The following is a 22,195-nucleotide window of genomic DNA, read 5'->3' on the forward strand; positions in this document are numbered from 1 at the left end:
AATAATCAAGATGTATTACATTGTATAGTATACAATTAATGGTAGCGTAAAAACTTCATCTTACGGACTTCTTGGATTTTCTTTCCTCAGGTCAAAATCCAGTTTTGATGGTGCCTCTTTAGCAAGTGAGAAGAACGACTGTAAAACAGAAAGCAAGAATGACTCTAAGACTGAAAGGAAAAAGTTCTCATCTTCCAGCCAGGTAATTTGGGAATGAAATGTGTATTGTCTCAGAGGGCAACCAGAAGCATTGAAGCCAATGGGAAGAGGGAACGCAAGGGTCAGGACTAAGGTAGGCACAGATTTTAGAGAATCAGGAAGAAAGGACCGGCTGCAGTTCCCTCAGGAGAGCTTTCATCAACATTATATTTCACAGCTGACCATGCAGCACATGCAGAGGGGCAGTGAGTACTGCTCTGTGACCCCTCACTCTGACAAGTGCCCAGAGAGCAGGGGCCAACCCAGAGCCATGTGCTTGTCTAATAATTAGCGGAGACCAGGAGAGGTGTGACATCCTTGCACTACAATTAAAGAGTGTGATAAGGCACCTGTGTGAATAGAAGGCTTCCCAGCTGCACAAGGAGGAGGAAAACCTGGGAACAGGGTCATGATTCTTCTTTGGAAGCAATTTGGGGTCTGCTCCAAAATACACCCAGATGGGTAACAAAGCCCAGTTCTGTGTCATAGAGTATGACATACTTACTGGGGCCAACAGTTTGGGTTTTTTTTGACACTTCACTCCTAAAATACTTGAATATGTGTCTACTGAGAACTAGAACAAGAAACTGTTGGCTCACCCAAGAAATTTAACTAAATAGTAAATACACAAAAATATTACTAATATAAAATCCATTTTCGATTTCCACAATTGTCCCAGTAGTGAATGTCCTTTATAAAGATTTTTTGCTCCCCCCTCTCTAGAATCCAGTTGAGCCATGCATTGCACTTATTTGTCATGTCACCTTTAATTTAGATCAGTCCCTACCTTTTTTTAAATTTTATTTTTATTAATTTCACATTTTTGAAGACTCCATGGGCCAGGATATTTTTAAATCAAGCATGCAACCAATGCTCACTGTAGCCATTAAAAAGAAGATCTCGGCAGAGCACTGATAGAACACCTAGCTTTAATCAAGGAAACTTTCTGGATGCAAGATGTACTCCAAGGAAGCAGCATGAGCTAACCTACTTTATGTGAGGTGTTCATCTATAAACGAGTTGACTTGAGGGGACCATCCGTCATACGCATGACCTGTCTGAAGCTCTTCTTTATGGCGATAGTAGGGCCATTTCTGCCATTGAGACTACTCCTAGTTTGGATAATGCATCATCAAGGGCCAACATGTGGTATCTCTCTGTTCCGCTCATAAGACTCTGCCTGCTAGGATGCTTTTGAAGAAAAGTGGTCCTGTGGTTGGCGGACCCAGCTCTACCTCTTAGTAGCTGTGTGGAGCCAGTTAAGTCACTCAGAATCCCTGAGGCACAGGGTCCTGAACTGACATCAGTTCCCAGGTTACTGTGGGGCTGGGAGTGGTGTTTTGTGAAAGCATTTTACAAACTGTAAATTGTTATCTATACATTGTTGTCACAACTGGAAACAGATGAAAATGAAGTGATTTGCAGCATTTCAGACTCTTGGGCCTTCTACCGCCCTGGAGAGTTAAGTCTTTTGTGTGAAATCCTACTTGTCACCTCCCCCTGACACTGGTTAAGGAAACGCCTTCACAACAGTAACAGTCACAGTGACAAACCAGGTAGCCGGTCCTGGAGATGTATTACCCCATTTAAGCCTTACGGCATCCCTCTGAGGCAGGTACTGGCACAGAAGAGAAAACTGGCCCAGAGAGGTTAAGTAACTAGGCCAGGATCACGTGCCATAGAAGAGGTGCAGCTAAAACTTAAACTCAGGGTAATCTGATACAGGGCTTTTAGCCACTACCCTCTTCTGAGAGTACTCACTGGGATCTTTAGTGCCCTGGGATCCACTACCTGGTGAGATTTGTTAGAATTTATCTCATTTCTTATTCGGAACATCCTTGTCCAGCCACTTCTGCAGAAGGCTGACCACCAGCTACTTCACGATTATAGATATCTTTATGTCCAGTCAGCAAGTCACCAATCTTGTTGGAAAATGAAACCTTTGCGCCCTGCCTTCCACTGTTTTTCTCTGAAGGGTTGTGTTGGGGACTCTAAGATCAGGGAGAATGAACTCCTAAGATTCTCTATTAAGGGTGGGGAGATTTGTTACATAATTTAGATTGAAGTTAAAATTCGTGATGTTTGAGAAGAAGAGCACGAGCGGTGATGCCTGTGTTTTGTCATCCTTGTAGGACAAGGCAAACATGCACTTCCACAAGCTGTTTCTGGATGTCCCCACTGAGGAACCCCTGAGGCAAAGTAAGTTCTGACCTGGTTGACTTTGAAAAGATGCTAATTGGTTTGGGGGGAGAAAGAGTCTGGGGACTGAATCACCAAGGGGAATAGGTTTCTGAAAGTCATGGTGTAACAATAACACTGACCTCACTCAGCTTTCACCCAGCACCTTGAAAGATAAGGGAGTAGAATGGGAAAGTGACCTCCTCCACGTGATATGGAACCATCCAAGGGGATTCCAGAATATCCTCGCCTTGCATACTCACTGCTGAAATGTGTTGTGATTGGATCGTGCTGAGTTTTAAGATTACAAGACCAGAGCAAGAGAGGCCACTAGAAGAAGACAACACAGACCTAGGTGGACAGACATGTCAGCCCCTGTGCTGTGCAGGGCTCAGTGGTCACACCTAAACACCTGGCCCAGCACGACGTTCAGCACCTGCTCCACTCTGCTGAGTGCATCTGGGGCCCAGGGTTCCATTCCAGCTTCCCTCAGAACACAAATGCTAAGGCAGCATGCTGCCTTCCTCCCACCATCTCCAAACAGGAAGGTGTGGGTCATGTGCTCTCCCCACGATGAGACCATCTATTTCAAAAAGAGTCATTAGTGACCATCCCAGGGAAGAAAGGGCAGCAGTGCCAACATTAGCACAAGGATGACACACCTTCCCAAAGAGAGGAGATTTTTGAAACACCATTCTTGAACCCTCATCTGCAATGATAGACTTGCCTTTCCATTTTGATGTTTACACTGAAGTCTGTAAGACTTGGAATTAAAAAACAAACTCTCATCTCCATAGCTTTATTCCACTAAAGATGACTGAAAAAGAGGTGAGAGATCTTTTGAGCATGTGAGTGTATTATCTCTGCCCATCTCTGAGTCACCAGCATATATACACAGTTTTCATTTTAAATGGAAATTCTAAATGATGTATATATTTAGATGTATATATTTAGATGTATATATGTATATATATTATACCTGTATATATTTTCCCAGGTTTTACCTGTGCTCTACAGAAAGAAATCTTATACCAAGGGAAGCTCTTTGTATCAGAAAACTGGATTTGTTTTCATTCCAAGGTCTTTGGAAAAGACACTAAGGTTGGTATAATTTTTCAAAAAGAAAGCTAATCCTGCATTTTCTTATATATTGTGACTATTAATTGTTTTAAATGTAGCAATGTCTATAAATATTTGTGTCATTATTATTCCTTTATACCAAGTTTCCTTTACTGTAGTTCCAAATACTACAGGTTCTAAATGCCTCTAGATAACACGAACTTCCTTTTTTCCCTAAATAGCACTCTCCCATTCATTTCCTTATATATATATATATATATATATATATATATATATATATATATATATATATATATATATCTCCCACAATCCTACCTTAAATCCTTTTTACCAAGATGTCACCAGTACACTCTCAAAGTTCTTCATATGGAGAATGTGTCATAATTTGTTTCAAGGACATACATTCAACCCAAAACAATTCTTTAAAGAAATTTGAATTTTATACCATATTCACACAGTTACCATCAGAGATATCTAGGCAAACAGACCTATAAATAAGATACTTATTAGAGCTCACTTTGTCACCAGCACAAAATGAGCAGGATTTGGAGCATTTTAGGCCTAGTCTGGGGGAGTCACATACCCACAATCCCCGGTGAACACTGACATCTTTTCCTTCTCACTAAACACAGATTTAGGGGAGCAGAGGCCCATGATACCTGAGCCATTAAGGAGAATAGCCTGAAGAAGTTGGCAGTTTTCCCAGGGCATCACCTTCTAAAACGAGGCCCTTGGGACTTTGGCCTGAGAAGGAAAAAACTAATTCCATCCTACTGACATTCTTTCCCTTTGAGCTGTGATGTCACATCACACAGTTCAGTCAGGCCACCAGAACAAGGTGTCAGAGAAACACCTGGGGTTTGCGTGACCTCAGTGAGTTTTTAATCATTCTGATTCATGATTATGAATAAGCAGCTTTTATACTCTTGAAGTTGCTGATTAAAAACTCCTTTTGTTTTGACTGGTAGATATGTTTTATTTAAATATTCTCCCTAAAGCCACTGGCAGTCTTATAAATAAAGACCACTTAACAAATATAATGGAAGTTCTTTATTTTGGTTTTGAGTCAGCAGACTAACATCAAACATGTAATTTTTATTGTATAGAGTTTAGATAAACATAGTTTAGATTCACAGTATTATTTGAATCAGTATAATGCAAAGCAATATTGAATAGTATTGCACCATATTTCTAGATTTCTGGATTATAAGCACTTGTTCATGGAGTGGGGAAGGGAACTAGGTAGTACTGATCTCCAGTTCCGTGGGATAAAGATAATTCTCAGGAATAGAGAGAGCCAACACCTCTGACCAAAGCAGCAGGGGTTGAAAACAGTAGTGAACAAAGAATTAGCCTCAGGCTTCCCTGGTGGCGCAGTGGTTAAGAACCCGCCTGCCAATGCAGGGGACACGGTTCGAGCCTTGGACCAGGAAGATCCCACATGCTGTGGAGCAACTAAGCCCGTGCACCACAACTACTGAGCCTGCGCTCTAGGGCCCGCGAGCCACATCTACTGAGCCCGTGTGCTGCAACTACTGAAGCCCACATGCCTACAGCCCATGCTCCGCAACAAGAGAAGCCACGACAATGAGAAACCCGTACACCGCAAGTAAGAGTAGCCCCCACTCTCCGCGACTAGAGAAAGCCCATACGCAGCAACGAAGACCCAACACAGCCAAAAAATAAATAATTTTTTAAAAAAATTAGCCTTTGTTAAAGGATGGGGAATTCACAAAGCCAGTAAGTGATTTCAAGCCAATATGATTCTAGCAATGGTTTCAAAATCCTCTCTCTACCTAAGAAAGAACTGACCAAAAAAAGCTAAAAGGAGTGACCTGGTTTTTTAAAGACAAGGACATGTGGGATTGCTTTTGCATGTGCTGTATCTAATCTAAGAGACAAGAGGGGGTGGGAAGATAAGAACCATGATAGTGACTTGCACATTCCTTACCCACTGAGGATGGTGTCAAGGAGATGTGGGCTTCAGCTCTGTGGCAGAATTTGCTCACTGCCAACGGACCTTGGTCCAACATGATCCAATGTGAACTAAAAGCAAGCAAGCAATCTGCTCTAGGAAGGGGAATTTTCTAAGCACCCTAAAGTGTAACCTTAATCAGAACCTTTTCCTCAGCCTGTGTGTATTTTTAGATGCTAGTAAAATTAAAGGCATGTATATGCACATTGCATCTAGGCTCAAACAGAGAAGTGATTCATGCTTTATTTCTCAGATGTTATCTAGTCACTTATACTCATGAAGCAATTGAGTGAAACTCCTTCTTAAGGGTGTTCCATGCCTTACATTCTGCAAAAATCCAAATTTATAGCCCCTTATCACTGTGTGTTTGTGTTGCTGCTGAGAAACTAAATTAGACTCATTTTTATATCATCATCTATCTTGGAAGATCTTAAATTCTTTTTCCCAAAGTAATCCCAATTTATCACTTCTGAATTATCTCCCCAACTTCAAAAGTTTTGTGGGTAGAGTTTTTGGCAAAATAGTTTTTTTTCTTTAGTGTCTAATTTAGATTAGCCCCTCATTCTTCATAGTCTTCCCATCAGGAACTTGGAGGGGCAGTAGAACAACTCCATCTCATAAACCTAAATATGAACGCAAACTTTCTAAGTTAAAATATAAGAAAATTGAAAGCTTAGTTTTGGTCCTTCAAGCTGGCAGTACTAACATAAGCCCCTCCTCTTCCCCACTAACCTTGTTGATCTCTTTCAGAATATGTGAAGCATTTTTACAAAATGTATGTTCATGTTGAGTGTGTGCACCTGTGGAGGGATTCAGGCCCTTTTCTTTTTACCAGGAGTGGGGGTGACCCTCTTTTCAGGGATCAAAGTGATGTGATCCATTTTCCTTTGAGATCAAACCTGGTTGAAGGGCTGTAACATAAAAATATCAGGAACATCTACTATTCTTCGCAGCATCTGGTACATTCTTGCAGTACCTTGTATGAAAAAGAACCCCTATTTTGGATCAGATTGGTTCAAATTCTATCTTTGTAACTTATTTATGACCTTGAGAAAGTCATATACCTCTCTAAACAAACATCCTTATCTCTTAGAATGTCTACATTATAGGACTGTCATACTTAAATGAAATTGTCATCTGGTAAATAGGTATTGATAATGGTAGCTGCTGTAATTGTCATTGTTGTTATTCTTTATTGTTTGAGCCAGAAAAGAACTTAAGAGTGCTTGTATTTCACCCATCCTCTTTTTTATGAGACAGATGAAGAAATGAATGACAAAAAAAAAAAAGAAATGAATGACATTTTTATTGAGTGCTAGGCATTTTCCATCTATTATCTCATTTAATCCACAGAGAATCCTGGGAAATAGGTAAGACTGTCTCTATTTTATATGTCAGGAAACCAAGGCCAAGAAAGGATAGCTTACAAGGTTGAATAAGTCATGTGGATAGTAATAGAACTGAGAAGTCAGGCCCCAGACTTCCTGTTCAAAAATGGGTCTACTATACCAGTGCTTTTCAGCCTTTTTCCCTAAGGACAGAAAAGAGCAGGGTGTGTGGAGATGAGCTCAAAGTAGATGACCACAAGCAGGTAACTTCTTTAGAGCCTTGGGATTACCTTTAAAATGGCTGTACATTTTGCATTCTATTCGCTTGTCCCAGGTTTCCCACCAAACCCTTCTGTAGACTTGATGGTCCAGATTTACCCTCCAGCTTTGTAAATACCACGCTGAGATCTCGGTGACACTCTTCTAAGATTCACTTTTCTTCACGGAGGCTGGAGAGCTTGCTGCTGGTTTTATCATTTTTTCTTTTTCCGTTAACATGAAGATGTGGAGTGCTGCTCTGTGAAGCCTGAACCCATGTTAACTCAGTGATTCTGTTTCAGATCTCTATTCCGGCTTTCTCGGTAACCCTGATAAAGAAAACCAAAACTGCCCTTCTGGTGCCAAATGCCCTGATTATAGCGACTGTCACAGACAGGGTGAGTACGCAGCAGGTGCGGGCACCTTGCTTTGTCCTACTCTGGGTTTCATTGCCTTAGGGGCTTCTTGCGGAGGACCAAGACCCTGAACCATAATACCATGAATCAGGAGTTACTCTGTAAGACTAATTTTTGAAATCACAGCCTTTAGACATTTGTGTAGTGTTGTTTCCCCTGACAAGGTGATTTATTCTAATGTAATAGTTGCCAATTTTGAATTTCCTGCTGACTTCATTATACTTACTTGACCAAAGTCAAAAAAGTAAAATTCTTTCCCAACTTCCTTTTCCCTAACATCTATTAGGTCAGGTCAGGCTACAGGGGTATATTTCATTTCTTTATTATTATTTAAAACGCCACCATCTCCACCACCTTATTCACAGGGTGTGGCAGGGCGATATGAGGAGTCCCTGGGGTGGGGTTGGCCAGCCTCCCCATAACCTCCATTGATGCCTCCCCAGAGCCAACCTAAAGACATAAAACGGGCTTGCTATTCAAGTTCAGCTTGAGGACCAGTTCCTAGGCCCTCTTTGCCTCCAGGTTGCCTTAACTACCCCTCTTCAATACAGAAGTTCTGGAGCTGTCATTGACTTGGGCTATCCCAGACATGGGCAACCTGAAATATTTGCATGGAGAGCGATGGGTGTTTCACCTTGGCAGGAGAGAGAGAGTAGAATGGTTTGGTTATTCATGTTTCACTTGAAATTCTTTTTTAATATTTTACCTACTATTTTTATGAAAGCATAAAAGCTACATTTCATTTCTAATCATACTGAATAACTTAAAGGGGGAAGGAGAAAGAAGGAAAGATTAAAAGAGGCTATTCTGATGAGCTAGGAAATATGTTAATATCTGTTTCTAGATTTTTTTTTTTTTTTTTTTTTAATACGAATGGCTAACAAGCATCAGGTACTTCTTGCCAGGCGTACACAAAATGCTTTCCTTATATTTACACGTTTATTCCACACTACCATACTGTAAGGGTTGGGGGCTGTTAAGAAAACTGAAACTAAGAGTTTGCCCAGTGTCACCCACTTGGTAGGTAACAGAGCCAGAATTTGCAACCCGGTCTGTCTAATGCCAGAACCCGTAATGTTAACTACTTTGGAATACAGTATTTGCTTGGAAAGTATATCAGGTTCTCTCATGGGAATGCAAGAGAGGGTAATCACAAACTTTGGAAAGGGGGTGTGAAAAGATGCTATGGCTCAAATAGATGGAAAAAGTGTGAACTTTTTTATTTCTCAATGTGTGGTTTATGGTAAAATCATTTTTTCTTGTGTTATTTGTCTCCAAATTACTTGTCTAGCTCTGACTTGACTTCTTTCCCATATCTTACTTATAAGCATTCACCAGAAAAATCTCCATATTTGTACAAGAAAGAATCTGGAAGTGGCTTGAAAAAGAATGAGCCTTTTAGAGTGGCTGGGACATTTTCAATGGAAATCTAGGTCAGAGCAGAGAAAGCAGACCCTTGGGAATTGTTAAATACCTTCTAAAAGGGGGACGGGGAAGGGAGGGAGAGAGGCTTAAAAGAGGACCTGGCGAATACAACTGGCCTTTCTTTACTATCCAGGTCTTTTCCATCCATGCTTGTTTGGGGCACCTATGTCAGAGCACCGGAGCTTTCATTTTGCTCTACATTTCTGTATTATTTAAGTTGGGTTTGAGAGTTTTGTTGCTATTGTGGGAGAATATATTCACTTTATTCCGGGAATGGAATAAAAACCAAATGTGTGGTTGAGCGGAATAAGAATATAGACTCGGTATAGAATATAGTCTATGGTGTTTGAAAATGAAAAAATATACAGATAAATATTTTAACTCTGAACACTCACTTCTAGTCGAGCGGTATCTGTTAATAATTAAATAATAATTATTTTGTTTTTCAGTACATATTTGTCTCCTTACTCTCCAGAGATTCAACTTACAAACTACTAAAATCTGTGTGTGGACACTTAGAAGTGAGTACAACATCTCTGAGCCTCAATTGCTGTCTCTCTTCTGTATTTCTTATGGTTTTGTAGTTGATCTGGTTTTTTCATTTTGTAAAAGTAATTTTGTTTCGATAATTTCAGACTACAAGTGTTGGCAACAGTCCCAATCCATCTTCTCTTGAAAACAGTTTCCAGGCAGACCGCCCTTCATCTCTGCCTCTGGTGAGTTGCCTACATAACTATCTAAATGCAAAAGAAAGTGAGTAGGTCCCACAATCACACTTCTCCTTACACCATGACCAGGGTGCAGGAGGAACTTAGGGCAACAGTATTGGAGGCAAAGTTGAAGAAACAGGGCATTTCTGTCCTGAAGAAGAGGGGACCATAGGAGGTCATCAACTTTTTCAGGTAATTGAAAAGAAACATGATAGTGCACTGTTTTAGCCAGTTACTGGTCCATGGAGGTGTTCAGCAAATCTTGCTCTGTTTGTTTGTCAGTGTTGTTTTAGAGGGATTCACCAGTCTATTTAGGTAGGGCATGATTCATCCCACAAGTCGTTGAATGCCTTCTATGTTCAAGGCACCATGCTAGTGTACCCATAAGGACACCAGGAAAAATCAAAACTAGTTCTTGCCTTCAAAGTCTTTACAGCTTAGTAGAGAAGATGAGGGATACCCAGAAATAACTGTAAAAGAAGAAAGCTGTAATGCCCAAGAGGTAGAGATTCTTTGATTCCCTTAGACTTTCTGACTACAGAGTAAATCTCGAACGGGAAGTAGCTCCCCCGATTTGTACAAGATTTGTACCTGTGATGGTATCATGCAAGCCCAAGAGAGTCCTAGCCGTGTTGTTCAAATGGTTGTTCCCAAATTGATAATCGTTAATTTTAATACCTTTGGTGAAGCGGTATGAGCCCAGAGTTTCAACATCTACAATTTTTTTTTTTAACTTTATTTATTTATTTTTGGCTGCATTGGGTCTTCGTCGCTGCGCACAGGCCTTGTCTAGTTGCGTCGAGTGGGGGCTACTCTTCGTTGCGGTGCGTGGGCTCCTCATTGCGGTGGCTTCTCTTGTCGCATTGGCAGGTGGATTCCTAACCACTGTGCCACCAGGGAAGCCCTACAAATCTTTTTTTTGTTTTGAGAGCTGTTAAAAAGTACAGGGATTGAAAACGTGTTCAAAGACTTAAACCAGAATGTTCATAGCTGCATTATACATCATAGCCAAAATGTGGAAGCAATCCTGATAGCCATCAGCTGATAAATGGATAAATCAAATGTCATATATCCATACAGTGAAATATTATTTGACCATAAAAATGAAGAACTACTGATACATAATACAACATGGACGAACCTTGAACACATTATGCTAAGTAGAAGAAGGCAGACACAAAAGGCCACATGTTGTATGATTCCATGTATATGAAATGTCCAGAATAGACAAATCCATATGGGCAGAAAATGCATTAGTGGTTGCCAAGGGACGGGATTGGGAGTGACTGCTAACGGGTAAAGGGTTTCCTTCTGGGGGGAGATGGACGTATTGTGAAATAAGACAGTGGTGATGGTTGTACGACAATGTAATTATTCTCAAAACCACTACATTGTATACTTAAACTGGTGAATTTTATCCCAATTTTTTTAAAAAAAATCTACCTTAAAAAATAGTGAGAAACAGTACAAAATAGAATGAAACACTTAATGATTTGGAATCCCTCAACCATGGTTTCAAATCTGGGTTCCACCCAGCTGAGCTATGGCATGGGGCAAGCTCTTTAACTGCTCTGACTCAGCTTCCTCATCCAGTAAAATGCCAGGCTCCTGACGTGGCTATGAAGATCAGGTGCAGTCATATGTGTGTGGAGCCTTGCATACTGCCTGACCCGTAGTGGGTGTTCAATTAATAATTATTAAATTGAGGAGACTTGAATTTTAAAATTTTCCTTCCCCTATAAATTCTTGCATGAAATTGAAATGACTATTGAAATGATCAAGAGGCAGCTAGTTGAAGGTGAAAGGCTGGTAATTTGCTTACAAGATATGTCTCCTCTCCTTCACTTGGCAGCTAAATAAATTGTGAAAAGCTCGCCGAATTGTACCTTCACCGAGACATTTTAGTTACGCGTCTTGTCTCTTCATTTCCTAAGCACTTTGGGGAACACGTGGGATACACAGTAAAAACAGCCTGCTTTTTCCCCCCGACTCCTCACTCCTCTCTCACCCTTTTGTCATTTAGAAGTAATGTTACTGACCCTGTTTTGATTTGTTCGAGGGAAGAAAAAAGCTAAAACTTTCCTTTCGGTGTCTAATTTGCTAAAGCCATTTTCCCTTTTCTATTTCCAATACCTTTTTAAAACTATAATTTGAGAAAAACCTTTCTCTGCATTTAGAACATGCATCTAGAACTTTCTAGCTACTTTTTTGTCTTGTATATGTCTGTTTTGGTCACTTTTTCTCATTACAAAATGCTAATGAGACTTCTCTAGCTTTACCCTAGAAGCTTTTCAAACATCAGCATCCCAGTTTTTTCCCTAGACATTTGTTGTTTCAAACGAGTTGGCCACTGTTTGTTAACAGAATTCTAACTGCCCAGAAAAATCAGTAACCAGATACTCTGTGATCTGTTGAGGAAACCCAGTAGTATGGGGTAATCATTCCTTCTTTTCCATTTTTTGTAGGTCAGGCCTAAGTGAAAGGCCTAGAGGTTACAAAGTCCTGTCTGTTGAATAAAGGAAAATGGGCCTCTCTCTTCATTTCATTATTTCCCTTCAGGATTTCAACGATGAATTCTCAGATCTGGATGGAGTGGTACGGCAAAGAAGGCAAGACATGGAAGGATACAGCAGTTCTGGATCCCAGACTCCTGAATCTGAGAACTCTCGAGGTCTGGGAGATTTTTGTATCTTTACTGAAATTTAATTCTCCACAAAACATCCTTAGCTTAACCAAAAACCAAAACCAAATCCAACCAAAAAACAACACACTTTCTGAGCTAACAATTAGGAAGGGACTCTAAACAAAGGGTAGTTTGAAAGTTCAAGGAAAAGGAATTGCCTATGTGGTAATACGCATTTAACAAATGTCTCTTTGGGAATTCCCTGGCGGTCCAATGGTTAGGGCTCCATGCTCTCACTGCCGAGGGCCCAGGTTCAATCCCTGGTTGGGGAACTAAGATCCCACAAGCCACATGGTGTGACAAAAAAGAAAAAAAAAAAGTCTCTTAAATAGACATAATATTGGAGTGGTTGAAAGACAGAAACATGCAATATTTTCTTACCTCTTCTTTAGTAATATTATTAATTATTATAGCTGAATTGTCCCCATGAGTCAGTGGGATAAGGACAGACTACCCTTATATCATTTTATTTCTTATTTGCTTCAACATTGGATTTCATCCCCAAACCACTCAACCAGCTTGTAAGAAGATCCATTTATATTCTTTGGCCATTATACATATTAAGGGATTGATTTGCTTTGTGGTTGATCCTGTGTGTTTAAATGCACTGGGGAGAAAGCTTACCCAGCCCCGTTTCATCTTGGTAGATTTCCATGTGACAGAATCCCAGACAGTTCTGAATGTCTCCAAGGGAGAAGCAAAACCAACTCGGGCAGATGCCCTTGTGAACAGAGTGCCTGAAGGAAAAGCCAAGAGTCTCCCTGGGCATGGTAAGGAATGGATTATTTGGGGGGCAGGGGTGGGCATCTGCCTGTAACTTTTAAAGGGCCCTCATGTTTCACTTTATGACTGCCTTTGCTATTCCCTCCCCCTCCCTTCCTGCTGTACGTCTTGGCATGTTAATTCATTTATTCACTCAACAAACCGTACCCAGTTCCATGCTTTACTGTGGGGCATACAAAGGTGAACAGCCTTCGTGGAAGAACTTTCATTATTCTGAATACTTTGAGATTGCGATTCAAAAATTACCAGTAAAACTCACGTTATTTTATTATTACTTACTGATTATTATAATAACTGCTTACCAGTTGTACTGGTAGGAGATCAAGGACGGGGTCTGTATTGTTCACCAGTCACTCCATCACAATGCTTGGCACAGAAAAGGCTCTCAATAGATATGTATCGAATGCAACATGTGGGAAGGAATTGTAACTACTGGTTAAAATGAGAAGCAAAGGCTTTGGTTAGTATTTCCTCTGATTTTTATTACCTGGAAATAATTCTGTCTCTCAAGTACTTCTTCCCTATAGCGATACTGCTGCGCGAAGGAGATGTATTATCATTTTAAAACAGAAGCTTTTTGTTTTCCACCCAACAGGTCAGTCAGAAACCATTGGAATCATACCCAGAGTAAAGTCTCAGAAATGTCCGACTCTCCACCATATTCTTATATTCTATGCAATTGTGTAAGTAAGGGTATTTATTATGAATGACTTAATGATTCATTTCACTACAGGAATAATGTCATCACGTTACCAAGAGCCATTGTGAATCTCAGTTGCCTCTAATATGACCCAAATCTTTTAGGGGGGCATTTTTGTCTCCTACTTCAACACCTTTTTTCTTAAACTCAGGTCACCTTTTCATATTCATCCCCTTCTTATTTAAATAAATAGTGAGAAGGAAGGAAGGAAAAGCGAAATATGCCAAATCCAGCAGAAGACTAAGTTCTGAGTAGATACTCTTAGTTAGGAAATTGCTTCCTGAATTATGAAGCATCTTTGTTCATGTTGTTTATTTTTCCATCTATCCCGTGTCCTCTGGATAGAGGCCCAAACAACTTGAAAATGTCATCCCCTTTATTGAAAACTTAGGCATTGACTCTTTTAAGTTCCCTCTCAGCTTCTAGCCTGTAACTAGCCTGTAGCTTCTAGCCAGTTGTTCTTCTGAAAATAACCTGACCCAGTTCTAGGCTGTTCCTCAGAACCAAGGAGGATCTGCAGTTTGGTTTCCAGATAAAGCAGAGAATGTGAGTCACAGACTGGACACTCGCTGGCCAGGGCCTTCGACAGTACCTGGTGGGAGGAGAAGCACCAGCTCGGGAATCTACGTTGGCTGGCCTTGAGTGAGACTACTGAAATGCCATTATTTGTAAATTGAGGAAATAGAGAATTTTCAATATCCTTCTAGTTCTAAAGTTTGGTGCAAGCATCAGTCTGTTAAAAAAAGACTTCTGAAGTCTCTGTAGCCAAGTTATCTTGGAAAATACCTTGCCTCAAATGTACAGTGTTGCCTCTGAGGTTACTGTTTTATGAACATCAGTCAGGTCCTGGCCACTAACCTATTGGGAATTTCTCTTTTATCCCTTTCCAGTGTCTGTGCACTAATCATCTCGACCTTCTACATGAGATACAGAATTAATTCTCTGGAGGAGCGGCTGGGGTCACTAACCTCCATCGTGGACACCCATCAGACTGAGTAAGACAGTTCCCTCCAGTGCTGTCTTCTGCTTGCTGTTCACATTAGTATAATGTTTGACCTGAGCTTGGCCTCCTTCTTAGCAAGCATTAATTGAGGATACATTCTGTATGAGACATTTTGTTAAGTGTAGATATGGAAAGTAATGAGGAGGGTCCTAGAAATAAATGACCTGACTCTTCATGTTCTTGAGTTGCTATAGTGTCGCCAGTGATAAGGCAAGAAACAAGCCTAATTTTACATTATCTTGTTCTCTTATCCTAAGACTCAGTTGTGACCTTGGCCCATTTATTAAAATAGTCAAGTTTATCTTCGTACAATGGCAATGAGTCAAGACATTCATAGAAAAGAAGCAATTCAAGTAACTCGGCACATTTCATCATGTATAACTCTTTGTATGAACTCACTTATTTACAAAACTCTTGACCACTATAAAGATCCATGTGACTAGTAATTAGTTGAATGTGTCTGTGAAGATTTTCTACCACAGTATTTTTAACATGCCTAACCTAATTAAATCTATTGACATAGTGGTCTTTCCTTTAAATCCATTTACATGAGGATTTTGACACATTCCCTAAAAAGTAAAATAAAGTATTCCATGTTTAAAGCATACTTTTACCTGAAGTTTTAAAAGTAGAGATATTTCTTTACAGAGTAAGTACTGTGTGCTAGAGATCTATTACAGTAGATCTCTCACACACAGATACAGTTTCCTCTCATATCTTCACCATAACCTTATAAGATAGCTATTATTCCCATTTTACAGATGAAGAAACTGAGACTCAGAGAAATAGTTTTAACAGAATCAGGTTTCAGGTCTATATGACTAAAAAAACCTAGTCACCAGTGGTTGTTTATAAGGAACAGCGGAGAAGTGAGTCAGGATATTTTCAGTGTGTATCAGAATCATCTGGATGGCTTGGTAAAACGGATTGCAGGGCCCGTTCTCCAAATTTCTGGTGCTGGCCTGGGGTCTACACTTTGATAACTATTATACTATACAATTCTAGGACCTTTCTTTACAGTCTTAATAGTCACCTAAAAGTCTTGTTCTATGGCTTATGCAATGCTGGTACACAGATTATTTCTGAACCATAAATATACATTTGAACCAGTAATAAGAAGTCTAATGAATGGTTTGGGATAAATTCATACCCTGCCCTTACTCTCTCACGTGTTGTTCAAAATGTTAATAATACACTTAGAGCTAGGAGGTAGCTCTACATTATTGCAAACTATTAGTTCACTATCATATAAGGGGTTGATTTTATTAGGAAAATGTACCTCATGTCCTGTTATCATTTAATTAACGATGATGATGAGGGGGAAATTCCACTAATGGAAGGCAAGTGGAATACTTATTCTACTATTTAAATAATCAATCCAGGAGGAGATACAATTTGAAAAACAACCATTTAAAGGGAAAATCACAAAGATCACATATTATGTGAGGTCAGGGAATACCCATGATGGGAAGGTCTGGATTGTCAGAATTTCGTGTGGATAAATCAGTACTCTGGGTCTCAGATACCTCATTTAGAAATCAGAAGATTCAGATTCAGTTTCCTTTTTGGGATCTAAGATTTTGATACTATGGATCAAGGACAAAGAAAAAACTGTTTCAGTACTACTCAATGAAAAACATCTGATTGCTTTCTTAATATTTAGATAATCATCGATAAGTTACCAAGTACCTATGTCTCAAAAATGGATCCTACGTAAAATAAATTAGACCAGTCAATGCCATCTAAAAACTTCACATCTAAAATTAAATTACAACCAAGAAATGGAAAGGAGATGCAGACCATGGTTCTTAACCTTAACATGAAAATCTAATCAATGATTTTAGAGCAGCCCTCTGGGAAAATGTACATACATCTCTAAATTTCCTACAGTTTTAGCTGGTATAGGACCCCAGTGGACCTCAGAGTAAGAGCCCATGCCTTTAACAGTCAAGTGGTAAATAGTGAATACATCGGTTATATTACTAGACAAGGGCAATTATGTTTGTATGGCAGGTCTCAAAGAAGGAACTGCAAAAGTCACACATCAACAGAAATTTGATTAAAGACATTCCTAAACGTTATGAAAGTTCTAGTGTAAATGGTTGCTTCTCCTATAAAACAGTACATACATGACTGAGAAGAGCAGTAAGCCTTGCAAATGCGTGCAGTTGTGGGCAGAGAGAGGGTATCGGGAGTTAGTAAAAGTAGTCTAAGAAACTGCATGCTTGAGAATAATTGTCTGATATGTGTTTGGAAGCTGAGGCGCAATGTAGCCACTTAAACAAAAATAGCTTAACAGATTTCCAGCTAAGCTTTGAAGACTTAGTCCCCTAAACATCTAGTCTGAAGTTGAGGATTACTGCAGGGCCTTTCTGATGTGAACAAGGTAAATGCACACTGTCTTCTATTATAACCTAGTTTTCTGGTCAGATAAATTTAAAATGTGTTCATTCCACTTCTTTCTTTGCCATCCCTGCCCACAGTAATTCTTCTCTGTGTTCTTACAGACAGACAGCACCATCCAGCCCAGGGTCGCACGTACAGTTAAATGTGGAGGTCCTGTGCCGAGAGCTTACAGCCAACATAATGAGACTAGAAAAGGTGACAGGTCTCTTTCCTGGGTTGGGGGTGTCGCAGTAGTGCCTGTCCACTGCCACAGGGCAGGGCTTACACACGCATGGCTGTGCAACAGGCCACCTAAATGACCATACGCAGCCAGGGGATTTTCCACTGAGAAATACGTTCCAACCTCATCTTCCTTGTTGGTTGACCTTGTGGTTTTCCCACTTGGTTAGAGATCATTCTCTGTGCCATAGGGCCCAATGGTAAGTCTCGGGTGACGCAGGGCTCGGGGAGGGGCACGGTAGGGAGTGCCCCCAAGCAGAGAGGGCAGCCCCCAGCTCCACCCAGGCTGGTTGTCGCCATACAGAAAATAATTGCATTCAGTCTCTCTATGATACATGCCATTGTTCCCACCTGACGAAAGAAGCCAAGTTTCAAGTGAACTTGCTCCAGGAGACACACCCAGAAAGTTGGCAGAACTGGAATTTGAACCAGGTCTGACTCCAAAGTTGTGCTTCGAAGCCCTCTGCTTTTACTGCTCCTCAGAATCCAACCTTAGGCCTGGGGGATAAGGCCACTGAATAGGGAGGTGAACAGGAGAAGGTAGGCACCCAGAAATATCCCCAGAGTTAAACCTAGCTAACATTTCTTTTCTTTTTTTTTTTTTTAATTAATTAATTTATTTATTTATTTATTTATGGCTGTGTTGGGTCTTCGTTTCTGTGCAAGGGCTTTCTCTAGTTGCAGCAAGTGGGGGCCACTCTTCATCACGGTGCGCGGTCCTCTCACTATCGTGGCCTCTCTTGTTGCGGAGCACAGGCTCTAGAGGCGCAGGCTCAGTAGTTGTGGCTCACGGGCTTAGTTGCTCCGCGGCATGTGGGATCTTCCCAGACCAGGGCTCGAACCCGTGTCCCCTGCATTGGCAGGCAGATTCTCAGCCACTGCGCCACCAGGGAAGCCCAAACCTAGTTAACATTTCTTATTTCTCCTTTCAGCATGTCTGTCCCTGTCTCATGCTTTATTTTGACCCTTATCCTTAAAGGAAAGGTTTAGAGTGAGTTGTTCAATTCGAATTGCTGCCACAAATGCCAAGTATTTGGTGGCTTTCCACAATAGTGCAGTTATACTCACTTGGGAAGAAACATGAAATACAAATGAGTCAAATTATGCTTGTCTTGCAATACTAACTGGTATCTAGCATTTAACCACTGAAGTATGGAGAGCAAAGGAGTCTGCATACTTCTGTTCTAAACCGAGGCATGACAGATAATTCCCACTGAATCATTGTATTGGTGGGCAAGCTTGGAAAATTTCTCTTTTAAATCCACAATCAAGCTAGAGAAGGTATGGGACAGCAACCAGAACTGTTTTCCTTTCTAAAATGTCAGTTGCTAAGAATTGAAGATAAAATTTTTTTGATGAAATGCTTAGAAATGTTTGGCTTCCATGCTGACCTAGGGAATGGGGTGGTAATTTTCTCTCTCGTTCACTCTGGCACACAATGGTGTTCTTTGGACTGGACGCACACGGAACCCTGCTGCCCTCCTGTGCATTTCTTCCCACTCCCCTGCCGGGCCCGGCTGGGACACCACTTTCTGTAATGAGGGACAGGAAAACAGGAGAGCTCGTCCACAACAGGCAGACAGCTGGCCATGTCTTGTGCAGAGCCCAGCTACTTGGCCAGGAGGCCTATAGTACCAGCAGAAACCTGTGTCCCAAAGCAGAAGCAGGGAAGAGGGGATTTAGGGTCAAAATGCATGTGTTGAAGTTGTAAAAAGTCATAAGTTGCACACATTGCTCATAGGCATCTTAGTATAAAAATAGTCACCAGGCCACACCCATGTGCTGTTGCTAGGTCTGCACCCCCAAGCATCCACCCCCCCCCCCAAGGGAAGCTGGTAGTAACACAGCAGCGCATGGGCGGGGGACAGCAGCTGTGTGCTGCGGGAAAGTCTGAGCCAGGTCTCAGCTCTTTCTACTAAGTACCAGCAACTTCCTTCTACTCTCCTGCAGGGACTGGTCATGTCTCAGCCTCCTGATCTGCCCACTTGTAACTTCCCCATTTCTGTTCATGGCATCACTGCCCTTTCAGTCATCCTTTTTACTTGCCACTGATAGATTACGCAGGACTTTGTCAACTAACTAACTAGTCTAGCTTCAAACGTCTCCTCAATTTCTCTAAGATGGGCATCATTAGGCCATTCTGACCCCCTCCTACCTCCTAATCTAAGTCCAATCTCATTATGGTTTGTATTTGCATTTTCCTAATTACTACTGCGGTTGAGCATCGTTTCATATATATATTGGCCATATGGATTTCCTTCTGTGATATTCCTTCTGTAAATTGCCCATTTATCTCCTTTGTTTTACTTTTGGGGTTTTTGTCTTTGTAGGTGTTTTAAATATTTTGGATATCAGTCTTTTATTTCATTTCTTTCTCTACCTTCCCACTCCTGCTTTTCCATTCATCTTTGGTCCTGTGGGAAGGTAGGGAAGATATGAAGTAGGAATTTGGGGGATGAAGGCAACGTCTTTTACAGGTAAAGAAGTAAATACTTATTTTCTTAGTACTGGGAATGGCATTAATGGTGGAGCAGTGCAGAAGAAAGAGCATGAACTTTGGAGTCAGATGTCTGTTCTCTTCCCTACTCTGCCACTTACTGTGTGACTGGTCTTGTTACGTAACATCTCTGGCCCTTAGCTTCGTGTATAAAACCTGCCTCTGTGTGTGGTGGTGTGTGGTCAAGGTGAGCACACACGATGTTCCTGGCACATACTGATTAGATCTCTTCCTCTCCACTTATCCTGTGTATGCCTCTAGGACATCACAGAATGTTCTTCCAAAAGAAGACTATGTTCTCTTTCTTTTGTTCCACAGGGTTCCCTACTCCCTCACAGTATTGATTCTTGAAAATTCCTTGCTCTGAATTCTTTAAAGTTCATTTACCCAACAAACATTTACCAAGCACATTTTCAATGCCCAACACTATACTGTGGTCTTAAGATCCACAGATAGGCAGGGTCCGTGGGAAATGTTATATCTAATAGGAGTGTTAAACATTATTTGTGGTGTTTGTCTGATTCAGACCATCACATGGGCTTTGTCAAGCCCGGTTTCCCATTGTCTCTGAATGCATTTGGGTCACACCTGGTGTTGCCAGGGCTTTTGTTCTGTTTCTCTTAGTCTCTACGGACATTTTCATCTTTGTGCCACTCTTTCATTTTTAGCCTATCATCTTTTTTCATTTTAAAGTGGTTTGTCAAACAGAATTCTATGCCACAGTCATGCATTTATTTGCCTGATCTAAATTTAACCCATGTGTAGCTTTTTATTCAAGATAGAATAAATAGATTAAGCTCAAGCATTATATAGACCATAGCAAATATGCCCTTAATATACTCCATTCTGTGTAATAACAGGAGCTTTTCTCTTACTTCAAGATACAAAACAACTTACAAAAGCTACTTGAGAATGGTGACTGACCAGCCAGAAGCTTGGACCAATGCAATACCTCGCACTTCCCTTGAAGTAGGTGCTCCCCAGGCATTCTGGTGGAGCGCTCCCTGCTGGCCAGAGAAGCGAGCAGATGGGCAGCCCCAGCCATGCTTGCCCTTGGAGGTCTCCAGCTCAGGAAAGGGGGGAAGGGGAATAATTTTGGTTCCTGTGCAATAAAATTTGACCTTGACTCTCTGAGGAAGTTTTAAGGGCTGCTGTCTGAAGAAAACAGATCTATCTCTGGAGGTCTCAGGAAGGGCCTGGCGGACTTGGACGATTGTGGTTCAGTGGGTTATCGTGACTGTGTCAGCGATACTGACATATTCCTCCACTCCATGCCTTTTCAGTCCTACCCACCTGCCTTTTCTCTCCTGTACACCCCTCTTAACCAACCTTCAAACTAAGGGATATATGGTGTGCCAACAAACTCGATAGGATCCTTTAAAGAATTTGCCATGACTCTCCCAAAAGACAAAAAGAAACAAAAAAGCCCTAATGGACAGACTTGCTTCAAACAAATAACATTTTAGTTTTTGGTTTTTTCCCTTCTGCTGTTATGTTCTGGTTTAAGTCACTTGTATATCTTAACTTCTCAGTTGAGTATTGGCAAGAATATCGGGCAAAGTGGATTAAACTATCTCATTTTATGTTTTGTTCCTCTAATAACTAATAGGACTGATTCTCACCCACCCCAGGTCAAGAATTTGTGAGACATGAGACTGAAGTACTAAATTAACTTACTTTGAAACCAAAACTAATCTTTAAACCAAAAAGTATGATAGTGATTTGATGCAGGATGAAAAACACTGCATTTTTAAGATTGTAGGTGGACTGTGTGTGTTTTGAAATAGGATATCTGTAATTAATGCTGAAGCCCATCTCAGCATGATGATAGCATGCTTTTCTCTTTTGCTGACTAAAATATTTAACTAGTGGTTTTGCTAACTTCTATTTACCATATGGGTTGGCTGGTTTTTATTAATAATTATTTAGGTACCCTAATATCTGTAATATAAAAGATATTCTGTTTATGATGCATTTTATAATCATTTCTATGAAATGTATTTTGTTTAATCAGATAAGCTAATAAGTAAATTGGTTACATCATTTGTATTTGTTAGCCTACTGGACAAGAATTGTGCCTGGTGCACCCCTAGCTTTTAATAAATACTCATTGGTTAAAATGCCCTGCCAACGCTGTATTTTGTCAGTTTGTAAATTCTTTTAACAGAGACAATATGCTTTTTAACTGCTTCTCACCTCCTCTCTACTACTTCCAACTCACCCATACGTCTTTCCTCCCAAGTATTCACTTCTGAAAAACTGATTGATTTAAGTTCTTGGGTTGCAATGATATAGGGGAAAGAAAAATGAACTGTGAAATAAGAAAACCAATGCTT

The 22,195-nt window shown here is 40.6% G+C and overlaps 1 protein-coding gene across 3 annotated transcripts in view; it reads left to right on the forward strand.

The window, feature by feature from the left end:
- GRAMD2B (GRAM domain containing 2B) overlaps positions 1-21,990 on the forward strand; it is a 105,719-nt gene extending 83,729 nt beyond the window's left edge. For all 3 annotated transcript variants that reach the window (XM_082380720.1, XM_082380721.1, XM_082380719.1), the window contains 12 exons: positions 91-202; positions 2,331-2,397; positions 3,374-3,477; positions 7,320-7,415; positions 9,308-9,379; positions 9,494-9,574; positions 12,128-12,239; positions 12,899-13,021; positions 13,630-13,717; positions 14,625-14,729; positions 17,245-17,338; positions 20,741-21,990. In XM_082380720.1, coding sequence (XP_082236846.1) covers positions 91-202; positions 2,331-2,397; positions 3,374-3,477; positions 7,320-7,415; positions 9,308-9,379; positions 9,494-9,574; positions 12,128-12,239; positions 12,899-13,021; positions 13,630-13,717; positions 14,625-14,729; positions 17,245-17,338; positions 20,741-20,782 — 1,096 coding nt within the window. In that variant the 3' untranslated portion in view covers positions 20,783-21,990. The remainder of the gene's footprint in view (positions 1-90; positions 203-2,330; positions 2,398-3,373; positions 3,478-7,319; positions 7,416-9,307; positions 9,380-9,493; positions 9,575-12,127; positions 12,240-12,898; positions 13,022-13,629; positions 13,718-14,624; positions 14,730-17,244; positions 17,339-20,740) is intronic.
- Positions 21,991-22,195: the final 205 nt, after the last annotated feature.

This window comes from Balaenoptera borealis (assembly GCF_965194805.1).
Source record: "Balaenoptera borealis genome assembly, chromosome: 2".
NCBI lineage: Eukaryota > Metazoa > Chordata > Mammalia > Artiodactyla > Balaenopteridae > Balaenoptera > Balaenoptera borealis.